Source organism: Paroedura picta, chromosome 16 (assembly GCF_049243985.1).
Source record: "Paroedura picta isolate Pp20150507F chromosome 16, Ppicta_v3.0, whole genome shotgun sequence".
NCBI lineage: Eukaryota > Metazoa > Chordata > Lepidosauria > Squamata > Gekkonidae > Paroedura > Paroedura picta.
The window spans coordinates 67598-85789 of record NC_135384.1 but is presented as its reverse complement, the minus strand read 5'-3'; the positions used below and the strand labels follow the sequence as shown (position 1 = coordinate 85789).

General features: G+C 55.7%; 2 protein-coding genes across 8 annotated transcripts; both read right to left on the bottom strand.

Annotated features, from left to right (window-relative positions):
- Positions 1 to 643: 643 nt before the first annotated feature.
- TRAPPC14 (trafficking protein particle complex subunit 14) lies at positions 644 to 6532 on the bottom strand. Of its 2 annotated transcripts, XM_077314170.1 has the most exons (11): positions 5495 to 6089; positions 5304 to 5399; positions 5102 to 5231; positions 4905 to 4991; positions 4600 to 4720; positions 4304 to 4451; positions 3284 to 3366; positions 2609 to 2772; positions 2257 to 2411; positions 1720 to 1913; positions 644 to 1574 (listed from the first exon to the last, which is right to left on the bottom strand). In XM_077314170.1, the coding sequence occupies exons 1-11, from the start codon at positions 5888 to 5890 to the stop codon at positions 1421 to 1423; spliced, it is 1728 nt and encodes a 575-aa protein (XP_077170285.1). In that variant the 5' UTR covers positions 5891 to 6089; the 3' UTR covers positions 644 to 1420. The 2 variants fall into 2 exon arrangements, with proteins under 2 accessions (XP_077170285.1, XP_077170286.1); XM_077314171.1 differs by lacking the exon at positions 2257 to 2411 and having other exon boundaries at positions 5495 to 6532.
- Positions 6533 to 6943: 411 nt separating this feature from the next.
- Positions 6944 to 15398, bottom strand: GAL3ST4 (galactose-3-O-sulfotransferase 4). Of its 6 annotated transcripts, none has more exons than XM_077314181.1 (4): positions 14382 to 15398; positions 12065 to 12178; positions 11579 to 11957; positions 6944 to 9148 (listed from the first exon to the last, which is right to left on the bottom strand). In XM_077314181.1, the coding sequence occupies exons 2-4, from the start codon at positions 12172 to 12174 to the stop codon at positions 8330 to 8332; spliced, it is 1308 nt and encodes a 435-aa protein (XP_077170296.1). In that variant the 5' UTR covers positions 12175 to 12178; positions 14382 to 15398; the 3' UTR covers positions 6944 to 8329. The 6 variants fall into 6 exon arrangements, with proteins under 6 accessions (XP_077170296.1, XP_077170290.1, XP_077170291.1 ...); XM_077314175.1 differs by lacking the exon at positions 14382 to 15398 and adding an exon at positions 13853 to 14046 and having other exon boundaries at positions 12065 to 12181; XM_077314176.1 differs by lacking the exon at positions 14382 to 15398 and adding an exon at positions 13853 to 14046.
- Between the last annotated feature and the right edge of the window lie 2794 nt (positions 15399 to 18192).

Sequence of the window (18192 nt, the reverse complement as noted above, 5' to 3'; positions counted from 1 at the left end):
AGGGAAAGAGGCTCCCTGCTTGGCTCCTCTCCCCCCCCCCTTCAAGAAAAGAAAGAAAGAGGCTTGGCTCCCCCCCTTCCCTTCTGTACTACCCTAACCACGTGCAGAACACTTTCCTGTTTCAATGGGGGGGGGGGGGAGGAAGACCTGCGTTCAAATCGATCTGAATTCAACAGGATTGACAATGGAATAAACAAAGGAAGTGCAAACGGTGCCTAGGGGAGGGGCAGGGAGGTGCTGATGGTGTACCATTTGTCAGTGTTAAAAGGAGAAAAGCTCTTGCTGTTTCCAACCTTGCATGGAGACCCACAGTCTGCCCTTGGATTCATAACTACAACTGAGTCCTTCAAAGGATGCAATACCTGTACAAACCCAAACCTTCCCTTATGATTAACAGAAAGGGCCAACATATATCATCCACCCACCTATGGAACTGGAGGAGGAAATGGCCCGAGAGGCTTCTGTGCTTGGATTTTCCTGCAAGGATATGACCCTGTGATCTCCTCCTCTCAGTCACCATTGAATTCCACAGAGGATGAGAGTCTGCCATGGCTGAGATTGAGTGCTATCATAGGGAGACAGCCTATTTGACCTCCACTGCTGTTGCCCCCCCCCCCCCGAAAGACTTCCACATGCTCAGTAGTCCAGGTGTCAGACTGTGAAGTTTATTCACACGCACACAGATTTGGCGTAGTTTTTGAGGCAAATAAAAATATATAAATAATAAAAATTAAATAAAGTGCAATCGGGAGGGGGAATGCTTCAGCCTGAGATGGCAAGGACACCGGACATGCATGCCTGCCCCCTCCCTGGGATATGGGGGGAGCAGACAACAAGGTTCAATAGGGAAAATAGCCAGCTGCCTTAACCCCCCCCCCCCGCCAACAAAAACCTGACCCTTCTCCAGTAGTACAAAGTGGCACAATTCTCTATATGGGAGTACAGCCATGAAGATGCCCTTGACCAGCAGGGGGTGGCACTATGATCCAGTCTCAGAGGCACCCACCTGCTTGTAGCTGCCAGGTGGGCAGGTAGGTATGAATGAATGTGACCTCACTTGCATGCCCAGTGAGAATGGCCAAAAAAAAAAAAAACAACAGACATGAGAAAGAGGGAGCAAAGGACATTTGCTCTGAGCCTAAACCCGAAATGAATGGAGGAAGTTGAGCAGAATACACAGCAGGAGGAGGAGAAGCAAGGGCTATGGGAGGGCATGCAGGAAGGGGGAGTGAGTTTTTGCAGAGCTCATCAGGGCTCTACATGCAAATACAGGAACTTTTCCAAGACTGCCCCACTCAAGAACAGGTTGGGGGAGGGGTGACCGAGCCCTGGATGATGTGTAGCAGTAGCCACAGGAGAGGGCTGGCAATGCTTGGAGAAGACAGGCTGCAGTGGGGGGGGGGGGGGCTTTCCTTCCCGCTCATGTGATGGGTGCCACCACCAGCACCTTGCACTCACGTTTGGCTATTTTGTCAAGGGAAAGAGCGGTCTTGTCAGAGGGCAAGTAAAGGGGCCGACCAACAGGGGAGCCCACAGGCGGAGTGATGGCTCGGCGCTCCATGACGCTGCCTGACCTGTTTAGAAGAAGAGGAGGAGGAAACAGTCTTCTCAGGTGGAGGGGAAGAAGGAACTAGACCATCCCTGCTGCTGCCACTGGCTGATCGGAACACCAGGGAGCTCCAGAGGAAACACCTTGCTCTGCCCCCTTTTCTTACCCACCTCATGAGGTGCCCCCGTGCTGGCTGCTGGTGCGAGAAGCTCTGGGAGCGGCCTAGGCTGGCCTGGTGCCGCTCCACAAGCTCCCGGACGGCAGGGCTGCCAGGACTGCTCTTGCGGGAGATGGGCCGGGCTTCTGGGGGTGGGTTGGAGATGCTGGCGGTGAACTGCAGCTTCAGCTTCATGTGCTGGGACAGCTGGGGGTGCGCAGGGCAAGAAAAGTCAAGTTACCTTTTGTGGGGCCTGCCGCTTGCTTAAGCTCTTGCTCCAACACACAGTCTTGGGCCAGGAGCAAGACTGCAGCCGCCTTCTTACTGTCCTGGAGGGTGTCCTTTTCTACTGGAGCAGCCACTGTCCAAGGGGGAGGCCTCTCTAAGTCCAGAAAAGAGCTAAGGAATTGGAGTCTGTACCAGTTGTCCGCTTGTAGGCCAAGCACAGAGCAGATCACCTGCAAACATGTCTGAAGTAGATTCCCCCCACACCCTGGGGCCCTGAAGCACAGATTCTCCAAAGTCCAACACCTGGGGGTGGGTGCTTTACCTCATAGAGGCCTGCCTGCAGAGCCTGGAAGGTGACACAGAACGTGCGGGCACTGCCCTTGCGAGAGTAACCCAGGTTGTTGAGTGGGGTATGGCAGACAATGGAGTCCTGGCTGTTGTGAATGGCCTGCTGTTCTGACCCAGAGAGAGCCTTGCCTGAAGGGGCAAAGAACAGGGCCACCTCAGAAGGCAGGAAGGATTGCCAGCAGGGTGGCACCAACCAGGCCCTCCGAGGAAAGAAGAAAGCTGTGTCTCCCAGAACAGAGGCACCACCCTTTCAGCTTGTAGCACAGTGCAGTGGAATCCCCCACCCTCACTCCAGCAAACCCAGTGCCCCACCCCCAGCCACTGACCAGCAGCTATGTTTTCTGGAGTCCACACCAGGCGCACAGCCAGGAAATCCTGCAAGTTATTGATGAGGGTGTAGGTGACAGTGAAGCGATGATGGAGGACCACTGGTGACTCACACTCTGCTGTCATCACAAAGCGAGGGCGGGCCAGGCGGATGCTTGGCAGCCTGTGGGAGGGGGAGGGTTCAATGGGGCCAGGCAGAGGCCCAGGTTCTGTCCCTGGTATCATCTCCTTTTCCAAAAGAGATGGTGGGAAAGGCTTCTGTCTCTGAGGCCCTAGAGGGCAGAGGGCAGTTAGAGGAGAAAGAAGGTAGAGATAGGAGGCAAGGCACTTCCTGTACTTCAGAGTCAACCAGGCCAGCCAACCAACCCCATTACTGCATCACCAGAAATACCATTGAGCGACTTAGACCTTCTGGACAGCAGGGTGGGTGCACTGTCATCCCCACACCTGAAGCTGTCTTTGGAAGGCAGAGCAAGGCTTCTGGCTCATGAATGCAATGCTGATTTGCAGAGCATCACTTTGGTACATTTTCTTGAAAGACTCCTCTGGGAAGATGAATTTACAGCACTTGGTCACTGTCTTTCCTTGTGGTATGAGAAGCAACTGCATAGCAGAGGGACCCAAGAAAGAGACATGGCACATCTGGGCCTGCAGAGGGTGTGAGCAGCTCTCACCTGTAGTGAGTGTGGATTCGAGTGGTGAACGGCAGCTTGGGGGTTGACCACTGAACCACTGCAATGAGAGGAACCTCCAGCCCCTACAAAGGGTAAATGAGAAGGGATAACAGATACACAGCCCCACTGCCCCACTTCTCCATGCCCATCTCCAGGAGTACCCCCCATTCCTCTTTTTCTGTATCCCATCCCGTCACAGGCCTGCCCCTTTATATGGTCTGTGGAATTGCAATACCTGCCGCGTAGGGTTGAATGGCTAATAATAAACGATTTCAAACTGAGATCTGGGAAGGCAAGCAGGGACCACCCTGGCTGGGAAGGTGGAGAACTTGAAGGGCATTGTGCTCCCTACTTCTGCTGGGAGTCCAGCTGACCCTTGCTGAATCAGTTAAGAGCCTTCAGGATATATTGGATCCACCATGACCCTTCAAGGACCTCCACCTTCCCACACACAAGGCTCTTCATGGTTTTGGAGCTACTTATCTGCAGGACTGCACCTGCTCCACTGTGACCGCTTCACTCATCTGAGCAGGGCCTTCTGCATGTCCCAGCTTACAAATGGGCAAACATGTGTCCACATATGCATTCTCTATTATGGCTCCCTCATTATGGAATGGCCTGCCTGATGCGGGCAAGAAGTTTGCTTGGTTTCCCACAAATGATGCAAAACTGAATTATTCAGGAGGGCATTTTTCCACAGATCACCAGGCTGAACTGTAAGAAAATGGTTGGATAGACATCTGGATCAAAGATCCAGGACTGTGCAGTGTACACCATCTGGGGCTGCTTGTAGGCACCATATATACAACACTTAACCCATCAGATTAGTAATGCATCTTCAGCCATTTCAATTTCTGGTTAGTTCCAATTGCCTACAATCTCAATCCTCCTGCATCAATTTATTGGATGTTCCACCCTGTTGATTATGCTGACTTAGACTTCATAATGCATCCCAGTGAGAAATGCAAACTGAGCAATGTACATAAATAACTAGATTCTGACCCCGCCCCACACACTCACCTCCTTGGTGCTGTGGGGAGGCTGCTCCGGGGCCTGCAACTGGAAGAGGAAATTTTGCTCCTCAAGAGCTCGGAGGGAGCAGGGGCAGGCTGAAGAAGCAGAGGCCACAGGGCAAAAAGAGGCCATGGAAACTTCACCTGACTGATGGCTGTGGAGAGGAGATGGAAAGAGGAACAAGAAGTGGGTAAGGTTCAATATACACAAACCAAGGGAGCCAACCAGGCAGGCCTGAGGACAGCCGAGGATACCCCCCCCCACTTCACTCCCCTTTACCCATCTACCCTGTTTCCTCTTACCAGACGTCATCAACTAACAAGACAGACCCGTCAGGCATCATGGGAAGATAACTGGCATTCAAATTAGGCAGGATCCGCACATCCCACACAGAGAGCTCCTCCTGGGAAGCTGCATTCAGAACTACAAGGGCAAAGATGATGAGGGGCAGGGCATGGAGGGCACCTGGGACCACTTCCTGAACTAGTTGTGGCCTTCTGTAGATGGCCCACCACTATATCAGGCCCCCAGCCCCTGCAGCTAGGCAAGGCTCATCATCGGTGACCCTTTCCCCATAGTGCCCTCACCCCTCACCCCTGCCACACACCTTTCAAGACTGTCAAGTGCTTCCCCGACACATTGCACTGCTGGCATTTCAACTCCGGAGGAGGCAGGACCGTCAGTAAGGTGCTCACTGCAGGCCAGAAAGGCAAAGGCGTTGGCAAGGCTAGGAATCCTGCCTTCACTCCCTCCCTCCCTCCCTCCCTCCTCGACTGCCAGGCTATGCACCTGCCTTGGGCTCACCTTGTGCCTTGAAGGCCCCCTGCTCATCACGGAAAGTCTGGGAAGGGGCCCGGTCCTGCAAGATCCGGAGGTAGCCCCGCTCACGTACCTCGGCTTTCTCTTGGTCCCGTTTCCACACTGTCACCACAATCTGGGGAGGGAAGGAGTAGTTGGAAGGCAATCCTCAATGGGGGGGGGAGCGCCCCCGCATCAAGAGGCTTACTTTGGCCTTGGTGGTGCGGGGGGGCAGTCTGTCCAGAGAGACGGTCAGCGGGAAGATCACCTCATCCGTGGAGACAATGGGCTCCTCGGCGGGCACCTGTAGGATGGGAGGCAGGTGTGGGGAGGGGGCGTCAAGGCGCTGTTCGCCCCCCCCCCCCTCCGCATTCCCTCCTCCCCGTGTCTGGGCCTTACGCCGGCCGCCGCTCTCCCGGGAGGGCCGTGTCCGTGGGTCAGGAGGGGCGGGCAACTTCGGAAGCGGCCCTCCTGCCCGCCGGCCGCCGCCTCCTGTCCAGCGTCGCCCGGGGGCGCCTCGTCGCCCGCCCCGTCGCCCGGGAGCACCGCGCTCCCACCGGGGCTGACGCTGGCCAGCGCCGCCAGGGAGCCGGCCAACTCTCCCCAGGGCGGGCGGGGGCTGCCGGCGGCCCCGACACGACAGCGCAGCACCAGCAGGAAGCGGACCGTCTCGCCCAGGTAGAGGTGGTTCCTACGCGGCAGGGATCGGTACCGGCCCGGCTCCGCCGAGAGCGCCTCGCGCGCCGGGAACGGCACTGCCGGGAAGTACATGAAATAGTCGCACTGCGATTCCATCGGGCCGGCGAACGGGCGGGCCGGCGGGGAGCCCCGCGTGGGCGGGAGGGACAGGAGGAGGAAGAGGAGGAGGCAATCCGGACAGGGCCGGGCTAAGGGCGGAGCGCGCGGCACGGAGGGAGGGACGACGGAGGCTTGCCCCCCGCCCCCCACTGGGGACTCCTCGGGATCCTGCAAGGGACTCCGCGCTCGGAGTACGGGCCCGGCTCCGCGAAGTGCCGTTCCGATTGCCGAGTTTGGGGGACCGCCAAAGACGCGAAAAGGGCAAGAATCGCCCTGTGGAGGGGGATCTGCACCGGCCTCCGCCCATCCCCCCTCAAGGGCAGCACCGAATGGGCTGCTCCGGTGTGGCTTGAGTCGACCGGGAGCGCGCGCCCAGCCTTCTCGTGGCTAAGCCGCCGCCTTCTACTGCCGGAGGTCCCCGCGCGGGAATTGGAGCTCGGCAGAGGCCCGGCGTACCTCCGCGCCGAGGCCCGCGAAGCAGTTCTGTCCCCCGCCCCCTCCAGGCTCTTGCGGGGGCCCCTTTCTTCTCTTCGGGAAGCCTGCGGCTAAAACGTCGGGCCGACCAAGGCGGGCTATCCTCCCGCACCCCCTCTGACATCCCTCAGGAGTCAGGACGTGTCTCGGAGGGCCGGAGGCTGCCGCCGGCTGGGGGACACAGGGGAGTTGCTTGTTGCCCTCGGGGACTGCTCATTGCCTGGTTGGGAAGGGGGGTGTTTTTGAAGGCCCCACACGCAGAGGTGCTCTCTCTCTTTTAAAAACAGCGCTCACCGCAGCCCAGTCACTATGAGTCCTCCCTCCACCCCCTTCACTTCCCTGGCCGCAGTTGCCTGTCTGCCAGCCGTGGACCCCCAGTTTTTGTGGCAAGCTTGTGCTCCCCTGCCCTTGCTGCGCTCCTTTGAGCAGGGCCTTCTATGGGTGCCACCCTACAAACCAGCAAGATCCATAACTGCCCCACCCCAGGTGTGCCTTCCTCTGTAGGAATTAACTGCCTGAGGAGGTTAGGATCCCACACACACACTCCTGCCATTCCTCAAACCATGCAAAACTGAATTGTTCTGGAGGGCATTTTAATAAAAGTAATAGTACAGAGTGGGAACCGGACAGTGCGCCCAACAGGCGTTATCTGTTTGCTGTACCAATTGTCCCGCTCTCGCTGCCAGTAATTCCATTATTACGCTATACCATCTCTGTCATGACTAATACTGTATATTCTGAGTCAGACTGCTGCTGTATTGATTTATGCTGTGTAATCTCACTTGCATCTCGGTGAGCAAGGTGGACTATAAAGTCAATAGACATAATAACAAGGGGAGTGGTCTGGCTTAGGAGAAGGCAGCTTCAGGGGTCTGCTACCTATACCAAAACTGCACGTCATCCCTCTAACGGAGCAAGGATAAGGCAAAGTTTGTCACTGATACAAGACCTGTACTCCAGCCACTCTGCTTTGCATCCCTGACCCAGTCCATGATTACTCAGAAACGAGGGCCCTGGAGTCCTGGAGTTCACCAGCTCAGAGGTGTGCACTGGGTCTCAGCACTGAACCTTTGCTTTCTGTCAGTCACTACCCTCCTTGGCAAAGCACTTTGGGTGTGCCTGCTCAGTCCATGAAGATGGGCCCATGCCCCAGGGCACTGTCTGTATGTGGGTGAGTAGTTCCACAGCAGAACCTCTGCTTGGCACATAGAAGGTCAAAGGGACGATGCCAGGATCCCTTGTTCAAAGCACCAGGCAGGAAGTGATGTGAAAGGCTTATCTCTGCCTGAGTCCCATAGAGCTACTATCAGGCTGCATGGACAAGATTGACTCTGATGACTGAGCGGCTCTGTGTCTCATCCCCCCTCCCAACCCTGCTGGTCTCTGGTGCTCCCAGAGTCAGCAGAGATTGGAAGGGGGTGGGACATGGGCTTCTGTTTCTGGCAGTCTCAACCTTGCACCCCAGAGGTCCCCCTTCTTGACACTTTCAAAACTGATGGTCTGGTTTGATTTTGTGGGGCATTTCATTCCAGCTCCTGGCAGGGACCACATGTTTGTGCGGGATGGGCTCTCCCACACTTGCTTCCATGCACCTGCTCTCTCTGCCCTCCTGCCTTCACATGTAGAACATGACAGCATGCTTCTGCCTATAGGAACTCCTGAAATTCACAGGAAATAATTCTAACTTGCTCAGGTTCCTTGCCCAGGTGTCATGGCAAACTGGCATTTGATTAAAGGTGGAAGGTTTCATAGCCACTCTGCTTGGGAGGTGGGGATAATACAAGTATAGCAACAAGATGCATTCATGTCCATCATGAGCAAGCTGAGGCTTTGTCAGGGTACTGCAGCCTGGCCCCCCACAAGGCCACAGCTCTTGTCAGGCTGCATCATACAAGAGCCCCGCACCATGGCTGGGTGCAGTGGAGTCCACCAGCTTCTACTGATACTGCAGGCCTGCCCAGACTACCTCACTGTCCTGTGCTGGGAGCTGTTGCCTTGCAAGGGGGCATTAAATTGCTTGGCATCGAGAAGGTCCTTGTACTGGAGCTCAGGGATGACCATACGCCGGCAGACTGCCTGGTCTTCAGGAGCCAGTCCAGGCCGCAGGGCATAGCCTAAGATGGGAACCTGACCAAACTGGAAGGGGCGAATTAGTTCATCAGAAATGTGTCCTGGTTCCAGGGGACCCCCCCCCTGCAAACAATGCTGCATTAGCTCTGCCCGGCGCTTCTGGAGCATGGCTGTTTCCTGGGCCATGCGGGCAAAACCAAAGTGTGCTACCCGGGCCCAGAAGGTGCGGTTGAAATGGGTGTAGAGGTGCCAGTCGAGGTAGTTCCAGGCCCGTAGCCGGGCAGCAGTACTGGGCTCCAGAGTGTACACAGACTCTGGGCTGCGGAGGTTGTGCCGAAAAGCCACGACGTCGTCCAGTGTCCAGCACAGAGCATGGCGCAAGAGAACCAGGGACTCATCCATGTGTTCTGTTAGCAGCACGAGGTGAAAGATGTGCTCCAGTTCTTCCAGAGTGGCTTTGATTACTGCTGAACCTGGGCTGGCTGGAGGATCCAGGCCAAAGTCAAACCACAGAAGGTTGCGGGCATAGTGGTTTCCTCGTTCCCCTGGCTGGTAGAAGTGGTGTGGGGATGCCAGGAACTCGGGAAGAGTGCCAGCGCGGCGGAAAGCAGGTGCCACACCCCGGTAATAGGAGAAGGCTGATTCTGCCAAGGCCACAGGGTCCCGCACAATGGAGAAGTAGAAACTGTCCGGGGGCACAACTTTCTGGACCTGTGGAGGGAGACATGGGAACGAGCTATGGAGGCAGCCGCCAGGAACACTTCTCTTTCTCTATGGTTTTACCTCACCCCTCCTCCAATGAGCCCCTGTTGGTGTTTATGGGCCTCCCCTCTCTGTTTTAATCTGCACAACTACCGTGAGCGGGAGGTCAGGCTGAATGGTCCGACTGGCCAAGATCACGCAGCAAGCTCCTCAGGGAAGCTGGAGGTTGGCACAGCCAGTCAGCCCTCCTTCTCCTACAGCACTCTGGCTGACAGGTCGGATCCCTGACAACTTCACAGAGCAAAGAGAGGGGCTCTTGCTCTTAAGGTTCTTGATTCCCCTTCTGTGGTAGAGAGGTGGAAAGGAATGGTGTCAGGCTGAACTGTGTTCAGTTTTGGGCACCCCAGTTGAAGAGGGATGTTGACAAACTGGAGTGTGTCTAGAGGAGGGCAACAAAGTTGGTGAGGGGTTTGGAGACCAAGACGTATGAAGAAAGGTTGGAGAGCTTGGTCTGTTTAGCTTAGAGAGGAGATGACTGAGAGGGGATCTGATAACCATCTTCAAGTATTTAAAAGGGTGCCACATAGAGTATCGATCCCCAACCTGTGGGCAGCGGACCACATGTGGTCCTTCGACTAATTGGAGGTGGGCCCCAAAGGATGCCTTCTCCCCCCCCCCGGGCTCTTTACTTCATCCTCCCCCAGCCCTTTACAACACACTTCATTGTAGTGGCGTGTCTGTATCTTATTTTGAAGGGATGTTTAAATATTACCATAGTGATCAGAGAGCGTTAGGGCAGTGGTTGAGAGTAGAGGAGTAAACTATCCCCCCCACCGGGCCTCAGTAAAAGGCGTTGAGTGGTCCCCGGTGATAAAAAGGTTGGGGACCACTGACATAGAGAATGGAGCAGAATTGTTCTCTCTTGCCCCAGAGGGACAGACCAGAACAAATGGCATGAAATTAATTCAAAAGAAATTCCATCTAAACATCCGGAAGAAGTTCCTGACAGTTAGAGCGGTTTCTCAGTGGAACAGGCTTCCTCAGGAAGTTGGTGGGTTCTCCATCTTTGGAAATTGTAAAACAGAGGCTAGATAGCCATCTGATGGAGAGGCTGATTCTGTGAAGGCAAAGGGGTGGCAGGTTACAGCAGAGGAGCGATTGGGATATAAGTGTCCTGCATAGTGCAGGGGGTTGAACTAGATGACCCATGAGTCCGTTCCTACTCTATTATTCAACTAGTAATCAAGCCCGCTGTAATAAAAATACAGCGGGCATTTGGCCGGTGGCCTGAAGCGCCTCTCGTCAGGCCTCTGGCCTGGGAGCAACTGCGAGCCGCGCCCTGCACGGCTCACAGTTGCTTCCTTGTCAGCAGGGCGGGAATCGGCTGGGCCAATCAGCACCCTTCCTCATCCCAGACAGAGCCCGCCCTAACTCCTCCCACTAAGCCCTTACGGCTTTATTTAGTCCGCGGCGCCGCTGTGTTAAGATGATTCTATGATTCTAGGTCAGCAGTCCACAAGCTTGCGCCCGCTGCGGACCGCTGCCCTGGAGTCCGGGGAGAGGGCGGCCCGGGGGCCCGCGCACACGCGGCAGCCCCAGCGCAAGCACGCATGCACGGACTGCTGCACATGCACGTTTGCACCCAGCAGGTTTGCGCCCGGCGTTTGTGCCCGGCATGCACGTTTGCGCCACTGCCATGCCGGCGGCCGCGGATCCCCCTCCCAGCCCCTCTGGGCCGCAAGCAAATCGGCCGCTAAAGTGGCAGATTAGCTTGCGACTCGGCAAGCTTCTCTTCCCTCTTACCCCCCCCCCCCGAAATCGAGACGCTTGCCGGGCCACGAGCTAATCGGCCGCTTTGGCGGCCAATTTACTCGCAGCCTGGCGAGCTTCTCGCTTTGGGTGGGGAGGGAAGAAGGAGCCAAGGCCCGGTGCCAAGGCCTTCATGGCCCGACAGCGGGCCGCGGGCCGCGGGTTGGGGACCACTGTTCTAGGCCATCCACTGAGGGAGATGCAGGATCCATTTCCCCAACCTGAGCTGCCCTCCTCTGAAAGTCAGGGGCTGGAGATGCTGCCAGGGATCACACCACTGAGGCACCAGCTCTCCCCTCTGGGAGACTGTTTGCTACCTAAGAGTAGGGTAGAGCAGGGGTTGGCCCACTCTAAGGGTAAATGGCAACTTGGAATGCAGCGTTTTGAGAACAGGGAATCTTGTTATTCCGGGAAAGGCTGCATTTATCAGTCCGGTGACTGCAAGTGGTTTATGTCTAAAGAATCCCCAGAAAAGGGGGGGGGGTTCACACAGTGGTCAAAGAACAGAGAAGGAACTTGGTGCTGTTGGAGCAGAGGCAAAAATGCTCCCTCCCCACAAACCTCCTGTGTCCTGTACAGAGACAGCAGTCCCTCCCTGCTATCTCTCTCCAGCAATCCCATCTCACTCACCCGTGCACACACACGCACCTCTAGAAGCTTGAAGCGCATGTGGTGGCACAGGATGTCAAATGGGTGTCCCTTTGGGTGCCATCCTTTGACCCGCCGGGCTTGGAATGGGTTGGGGTAGCTGAACTGGTAGTGAGCTGGAAGAGCAAAGCGAAGGCCTTGCGAGTCTCCAAAGCGATGCAGAAGGTTGACGATGGTGCTGCTGCCCGTCTTGTGTGTCTTCAGGAAGACCAGGTGCTGGCGTGGCTGACATGAGGCAGTCGGGCTGGGAGGGGCCTCTTCCTCCTCCCCTGCTACCTCTGCTTTGACTGGAGGGGCCCTGGGAATGGGAAGAAGTCTGGAGGAGAAGACCCAGGAGGGGGTCACGAAAGGATCCATCTGGCTGGGGGAAGCAGAGCTGGGCTTAGCTCCCTCCTGCCTCCTCTCTTACACGCAGAACAGCCTCTCCCCCTCCCCCCGTCCCCCAAGAGTGCATGAAGGCAAAGTTACCTCTTCTGTGAGGATGCTCCTAAGAGCTGGATGGCGAATCCGATAGTCATAGAGATGACCAGAGCAGCCCAGAGCGCCTGAAAGGGGCTACATCCAGACAGGGCCCTCATCCTTCTGCTGAGGGGAGAAGGTGGAGAGAATGGGCAGCATGGAATCAGCACCATGCCGAAGTCCCCCAGACACAGAGAAGCTGTCTTTATCCCTTGCCAAGAAGACCCCTCTATCCCAGGACTCTGCTCTCCCTGCTGCCCAGTCCCTCAGGCTCCACCTGGGGTCGAAAGGCCATGGAGGGTGGTCATTCCTGGGCTCAGCCCTCCCTTGGTAGATGAGCAGCTCTTCTTGGCTGCTTATGTGGCCCAGATTCTGACACCCTTTTTGCCCTGTCAGACTCAGGCTCAGCTAACAAGAGACCAGAAAAGAGTCCTCCAAGCTAATGGAGGTTCATCCTGAGCTCCACCAGGAATAAACCAGAACCCAAAAGCACCCCCTCTCCTTGCATGCATATGTACATACGCACACCCCACTAATCCACTGGGCAGGCTTCATGCTGGGACACCTGGAGGACATTCAGCGCTGCGTGGAGACTCTTGGCAGTTGCAAGCTGAAGCGTGGCCCCAGAGGAGACAGCCCTCTCAGGTAGTGTGGAGTGTGGAACCCAGGTCCAGTTCAAACAACCTGCCACACCTTCTTGTCCCTCCCCACACCTGTCACTTCCCTTTCTGTACACAGTCAAGCCGAGCCACCCCCATGGAGAGACAGGTGGAGAAGGAGTTAGCAAGCAACAGGTGGAGGGCGAGAGGCTGGGAACATTCCGCCCCCTCCACCAAGAACAAGAGAGTTAAGGCTATGGGGAAGGAGGCCCTGCCCTCCTCATCATTGTAGTCTGGCACCCCTTGCTCCCCACCACATGCACCCCTTGAATGCCCCCCCCAGACACACACACACACACACACACACGGTGAGGCATGGGGAGCCTTCCATCCATAGCCCGGGATAGGGGCTGCAGGATACCTGTCCGGGATCCATAAGATCCTTCACCCCTTGTTAAGGGCTGTCTGGATCCAAAGGCATGGCTGGGTAAGGAGTTAGGGGGAGCTAGCTGTCCAAAGACTGTCCTTTCTTCGGGTGGGGCTCTTACTTCTCCAGGCCTGTGGCCGAGGAAGGAGCCCAACAGGGCTTGAGGTATTGGGTTCCTTATACCGTTGGGCCAGCACCGAGCCCAGAGACCCGTGGGCACGGAGAAGACCCAAAGCTCAGCAGGTGGAAAACTGAAAGAAGAGGAGGGAGGCAGGATGCGGAACAACGTCCTGGGGAGGGGGAGAACCCGAGGATCTACTTGGCCCGGATTGCCAAGGAGATCCTCGTTGGAAAAAAATGTGGGGAGGGGAGAACGCGAGTCTCCCGGGGGCACGGAGTGCCGCGTGCGGCACCTGGGTGCCTTGTTCCCAATAGCTGTCGCCCAGCTGTTTGCCAGACTGAGCTGTGGCTCGCGGCCCCGTTACATCGGGCACATGCAGAGTGCCGTAGCCTCCTTCGGGCTCCCGTGGCAGGCCCCCCCGCCCCCCCCCCCGTTCTTCGGTCCCTTCCCAAACTTGGCGGCGTCCACGCATCTGCCATCCACTGCCCGAGACTTAGTTTGGATTTTCTTGTTTGGGAGCAGGGGGGGGGAGAGACCCGGAGGGCTCGTACAATGCAGCCAGATCCGGAGGTAAGCTCGGTCCCAACCCTGCCCGACGCTTCGAGTAGGTGATTTTCGGGGGAGACGGGACTCAGCGGGGGGCCCCTTACCTAGGAAAGGTGCCGTGAACGCCGTGGGAAGCAACAGCTTCGTCATGCTCGGGTGGTGGGAGCGGTACCCCCCCCCCTTCCAGCTCAGAAGGTGCCCTCCTTCCCTTTGTTCCTGGCCCGGCCGCCTTCTCCGTCATCCGCTCTAACTTTTCCCCGCGGCGCGCACGCTCCCGCCCTTCCCCCGAATCCGCCCCTCCGCTTCGTCCAACGTTGGGCTCGCCTCTTCCTCCCCCCCCCCCCTCCCCGGGGTCCAGCCAGCCTTGCCCCATGCAGCGAAGTGTGGGTCCTTTCCCGACACGGCCTCGCTACTCCTCACGGAGAAGGCAAACTTTCAGAGGCGGGGGATTGGGAGGAGGCGCCGTCGGGCTCGATCTGCAGACGGACCCCTGCCAGGGGCCTCGCCAGCTCCTCGCCGGCCGGAGGAGTGCCTCACTCCAAGTACGCATGCAGCCTCTTCGAGAGCAAGCCGCCGACCCTGGGAGGGGGTTAGACGGGACGCGTCGTTGGGCTTCGGCGGGGAAGATGGGACCTTCTTCTGGCGTCTCCTCTGCGCTCCTGCCTGTCCGCAGCAACCAGCCTGATTTCCTGTTTAGCCGGGTGGTGTACCGCCGCGTCCCGGGGTAGCCTGGGCCGTCAAACAGCCTGGGCGCCGCACAGGCCCCACCACGGTTCAGATTCAGATCTGGCCCACTATACATGGTGGAGGGAGCATGGGGTCTGGCTCAGCATCGCAGGCAGCTGGCGATCAAACACAGGCTCCTTTGTCCGCCTTTGTCCTGGGAACTGGATCCCGTGAACTGCGAGTCACCGGGCAGCCGAATCGCATTCAGGTGGCGGCTAGGGTGGGGGCGGGGGCTGCAGAGCCAACGCTATTGGCTCCCGGGCCGGCCGCCCCCAGTAGTCAGGGTGAGACCCAAGCCTGGTGCAGTAGGCCAATTCAGGACCCTTCTTTCCATTATGTTGTCTTCCAATCCCTCCATGAGATTAAAGCCCCTGTCAGGGCGGGGAGTCTGTTCAAGGGGAACTCAGCAGGTGCAAATGGTGGCAGCCACTCCCTCGACTCAGTCCCACCCACAAGGTCTATGCAGCACCTGCCATGTCTCAGGTGGGCTCACTGCATTTGCCTCTGGTGGGTCAAGATACAGAGAGGTTGAGGTCCTGGCAGTCAGGGGTGTGGCTGGAAGGGGAAGCTTGAAATGGCAGACTTTGACATTATCCAGGGGAAAGTGGGGACTCTGGAAGGCAATGCTCCACAGTGACTCCTGAGCCCAGGCTACTTTGACCTCTTCAGGTTTTGACACTGAGGAAGGTTAGCCAAGGTCGGTATTTGAATGAGAGACCACCTCCCAAGGAGACTCAAGGATGCCTGGAGGGGAAAGGTGTCAGGCCAAGGTGTGCAGGCTGATAGAGGGTGCACTGTGGGCAGCAACGAGCACCCTCAAGGGCCAGGTGCAAACTGAGTGCTGGAGAGACTGTTGCCAGGCTGGCATGGTGAGGGCTGGGGTGAGGAAGCAGAGCACAGAAGAACACAGTGTGGGCTGCTCCAGACTGTGGCTTTGGCACTGTATTATGTTGTATTTGGATATGCAGGGGTGGGGGTTGCTGTAAGAGGAGCCAGGCTGTCTCAGGGTTCGTGGTCAAAGGGGCAGAGTTTCCTCAGTGACAGTTTACATTGTCTGGCTTGACACAAGGCTTGGCACATTGTCTGACTGGACACAAGGACTCATAGCTGTTGGAAAGTGGAGCCCACCCCCCGCACCTGGAAGTGTTTTTCCCTGGGGAGCCCCTCTCCTGGGGAGCCCCTTTCCCAAGCCAAAGGTCTACTCCTATGCAAGGAGAGCCAGATGGTTGCTTTTACATTTTAAAGAGGGATTTGACTGCCCCCTTTCCCAGCATGAAGATATAATCCTTGGACAGGACTGGTCTTGCCTGCACCCTCAGACTTCTAGAGAGGGGGGATGGTGCCCTCCCACCCTCTCCAGTTTTGCTGATGTGGCTTGTGGCAGCAGTTGGTCTGCCATGTACAGAGACACCTCCTCTGGCTGGAAAGATATTGCCACAAAACCACTGGCAAGGAGGCTATAATTTTTCCTGCACAGAATATCCAAAAAGACAAACAAAATATTTCATGAGCTTGCACATTTTCCAGTGAGAGCTGCAGGAGTGATTCCCATGCTGTGGTCAGTGATGGGGGGGAGGCACGTCCTCCCCACTCCTGCATCCTCTTCTTTTCATGCTGGAGGTACAACCAGATGGGTTGATCTGCCTTGGCTATATTATTAGATGAGTCATTCAACCTCCAACCATTTCTGTCTGGCTCCAGGCCTGTTAGGTCTGAGACTGTTTTGTGGCATAATCCTTGGGGGTGGGGGATGGATCAGTTACTCAGGAGCTGATGAGGGAGTTGAAAGCTCCTCGCCCACTGCCACCCTCTGTGTCCAATTCTTCAGGAGGGATATCAGCCACTGTAGGGCTGTTCATATATCCCAGGTCTGGTAATTCAGTGGGCTAACAGCTCATGGTTGACCATGTCAAATGCAGCCAACAGATGTAACTTCACAAGGGTGAACCACTCCCTACCCAGCTGGCATCAAATATCATTTTACAGGGCGACCAGCACTATATCTTGTGGCCAGGATGGAAGCCAGACTGGTATGGGTCAAGTGCCAAAGCTTCATCCAACAACACCAGAACCTGTTCCATGGTAGCCCTTTCAAGCACATTGCCCAGAAATGCAAGATGCAAGACTGGGCAGTAGTTGGCCAGATCCTGTGGATTCAGTGATGGTTTCTTCCGTAAAGGCTGAACCACTGTCCGCTTCAGTGCTCCAAGGAACTCACCAGATGACAGGATGATTTAGAATCAAGATGCATTCACTGGGTGATGTATAGCTGTGATTGGATTAAAGCAGTTGGTAAGACTTGGGAGGTTGTAACATAAATAATCTCCGCTATGCAGATGATACAACACTCCTTGCTGAATCGGAGCATGATTGGACTCTGATAAGGAGAATAAAAGAGTGAAAAGATGGGACTATACCTAAATATCAAAAAGACCAAGATCTTGACAACTGCTGGCAGCAGCACCAAAGTCATGATTGACAATGAGAATATTGAATGTATTGATGATGATTTCATCATTCTTGGGTCTATGATCACTCAAAGCGGTGGATGCAGGCATGAAATCAAATGGCGAATAACAACTGGCCGGAACGCAATGTTAAGCATGAACTGAATATGGAAAGATAAGGATATCAGCTGTAATACAAAGTGCCCATAACAAGCTATGGATGCGAAAGACAGGAGGAGAATAGATGGTGTTGGAACGAGACCTTGGGGTGCTTGTGGATTCTGTGTGTGAACGAGACCTTGGGGTACTTGTGGATTCTGTGTGTGAACGAGACCTTGGGGTACTTGTGGATTGTAAACTAAACATGAGCAGGTAGTGTGATGCAGCGGTAAAAAAGGCAAATGCCATTTTAGGCTGTATCAACAGGGGCATCACATCAAAATCACAAGATGTCAAAGTCCCATTGTATACGGCACTGGTCAGACCATACCTGGAGTACTCTGTGCAGTTCTGGAGGCCTCACTTCAAGAAGGATGTACATAAAATTGAAAGGGTACAGAGGAGAGCAACGAAGATGATCTGGGGCCAAGGGACCAAGCCCTATGAAGATAGGTTGAGGGACTTGGGAATGTTCAGCCTGGAGAAAAGGAGGTTGAGAGGGGACATGATAGCCCTCTTTGAAAGGTTGTCAATTGGAGGAGGGCAGGATGCTGCAGAGGACACGCAGTAATGGGTTTAAACTACAAGTGCAACGATATAGGCTAGATATCAGGAAAACCTTTTTCACAGTCAGAGTAGTTCAGCAGTGGAATAGGCTGCCTAAGGAGGTGGTGAGCTCCCCCTCACTGGCAGTCTTCAAGTAAAGGTTGGATACACACTTTTCTTGGATGCTTTGGGCTGATCCTGTGTTGAGCAGGGGGTTGGACTAGATGGCCTGTATGGCCCCTTCCAGCTCTATGATTCTATGATTCTATGGAGACGAATGCTGTGAATACCATGGACAGCCAAAGTTATCAACATGATAGTTTTAGAGAGGAGCAAACCAACTGTCATTAGTAGGCAAGATATTACAGCTAAAGCTCGCTCACTTTGGACACATCATGCGATCAAACTCGGAGAAATCATTAATGCTCAGCATGGTCAGCAACAAAAGGAAACGTGGTTGCCAAAGGATCCTGCTCCCCCTCACACATACATATTCAGCATGGTCTCAGTTCAGTTTGGGACTCCATTTAATTGAAAGAAAATGCTGGGAGCTCCCAGACAGAGCA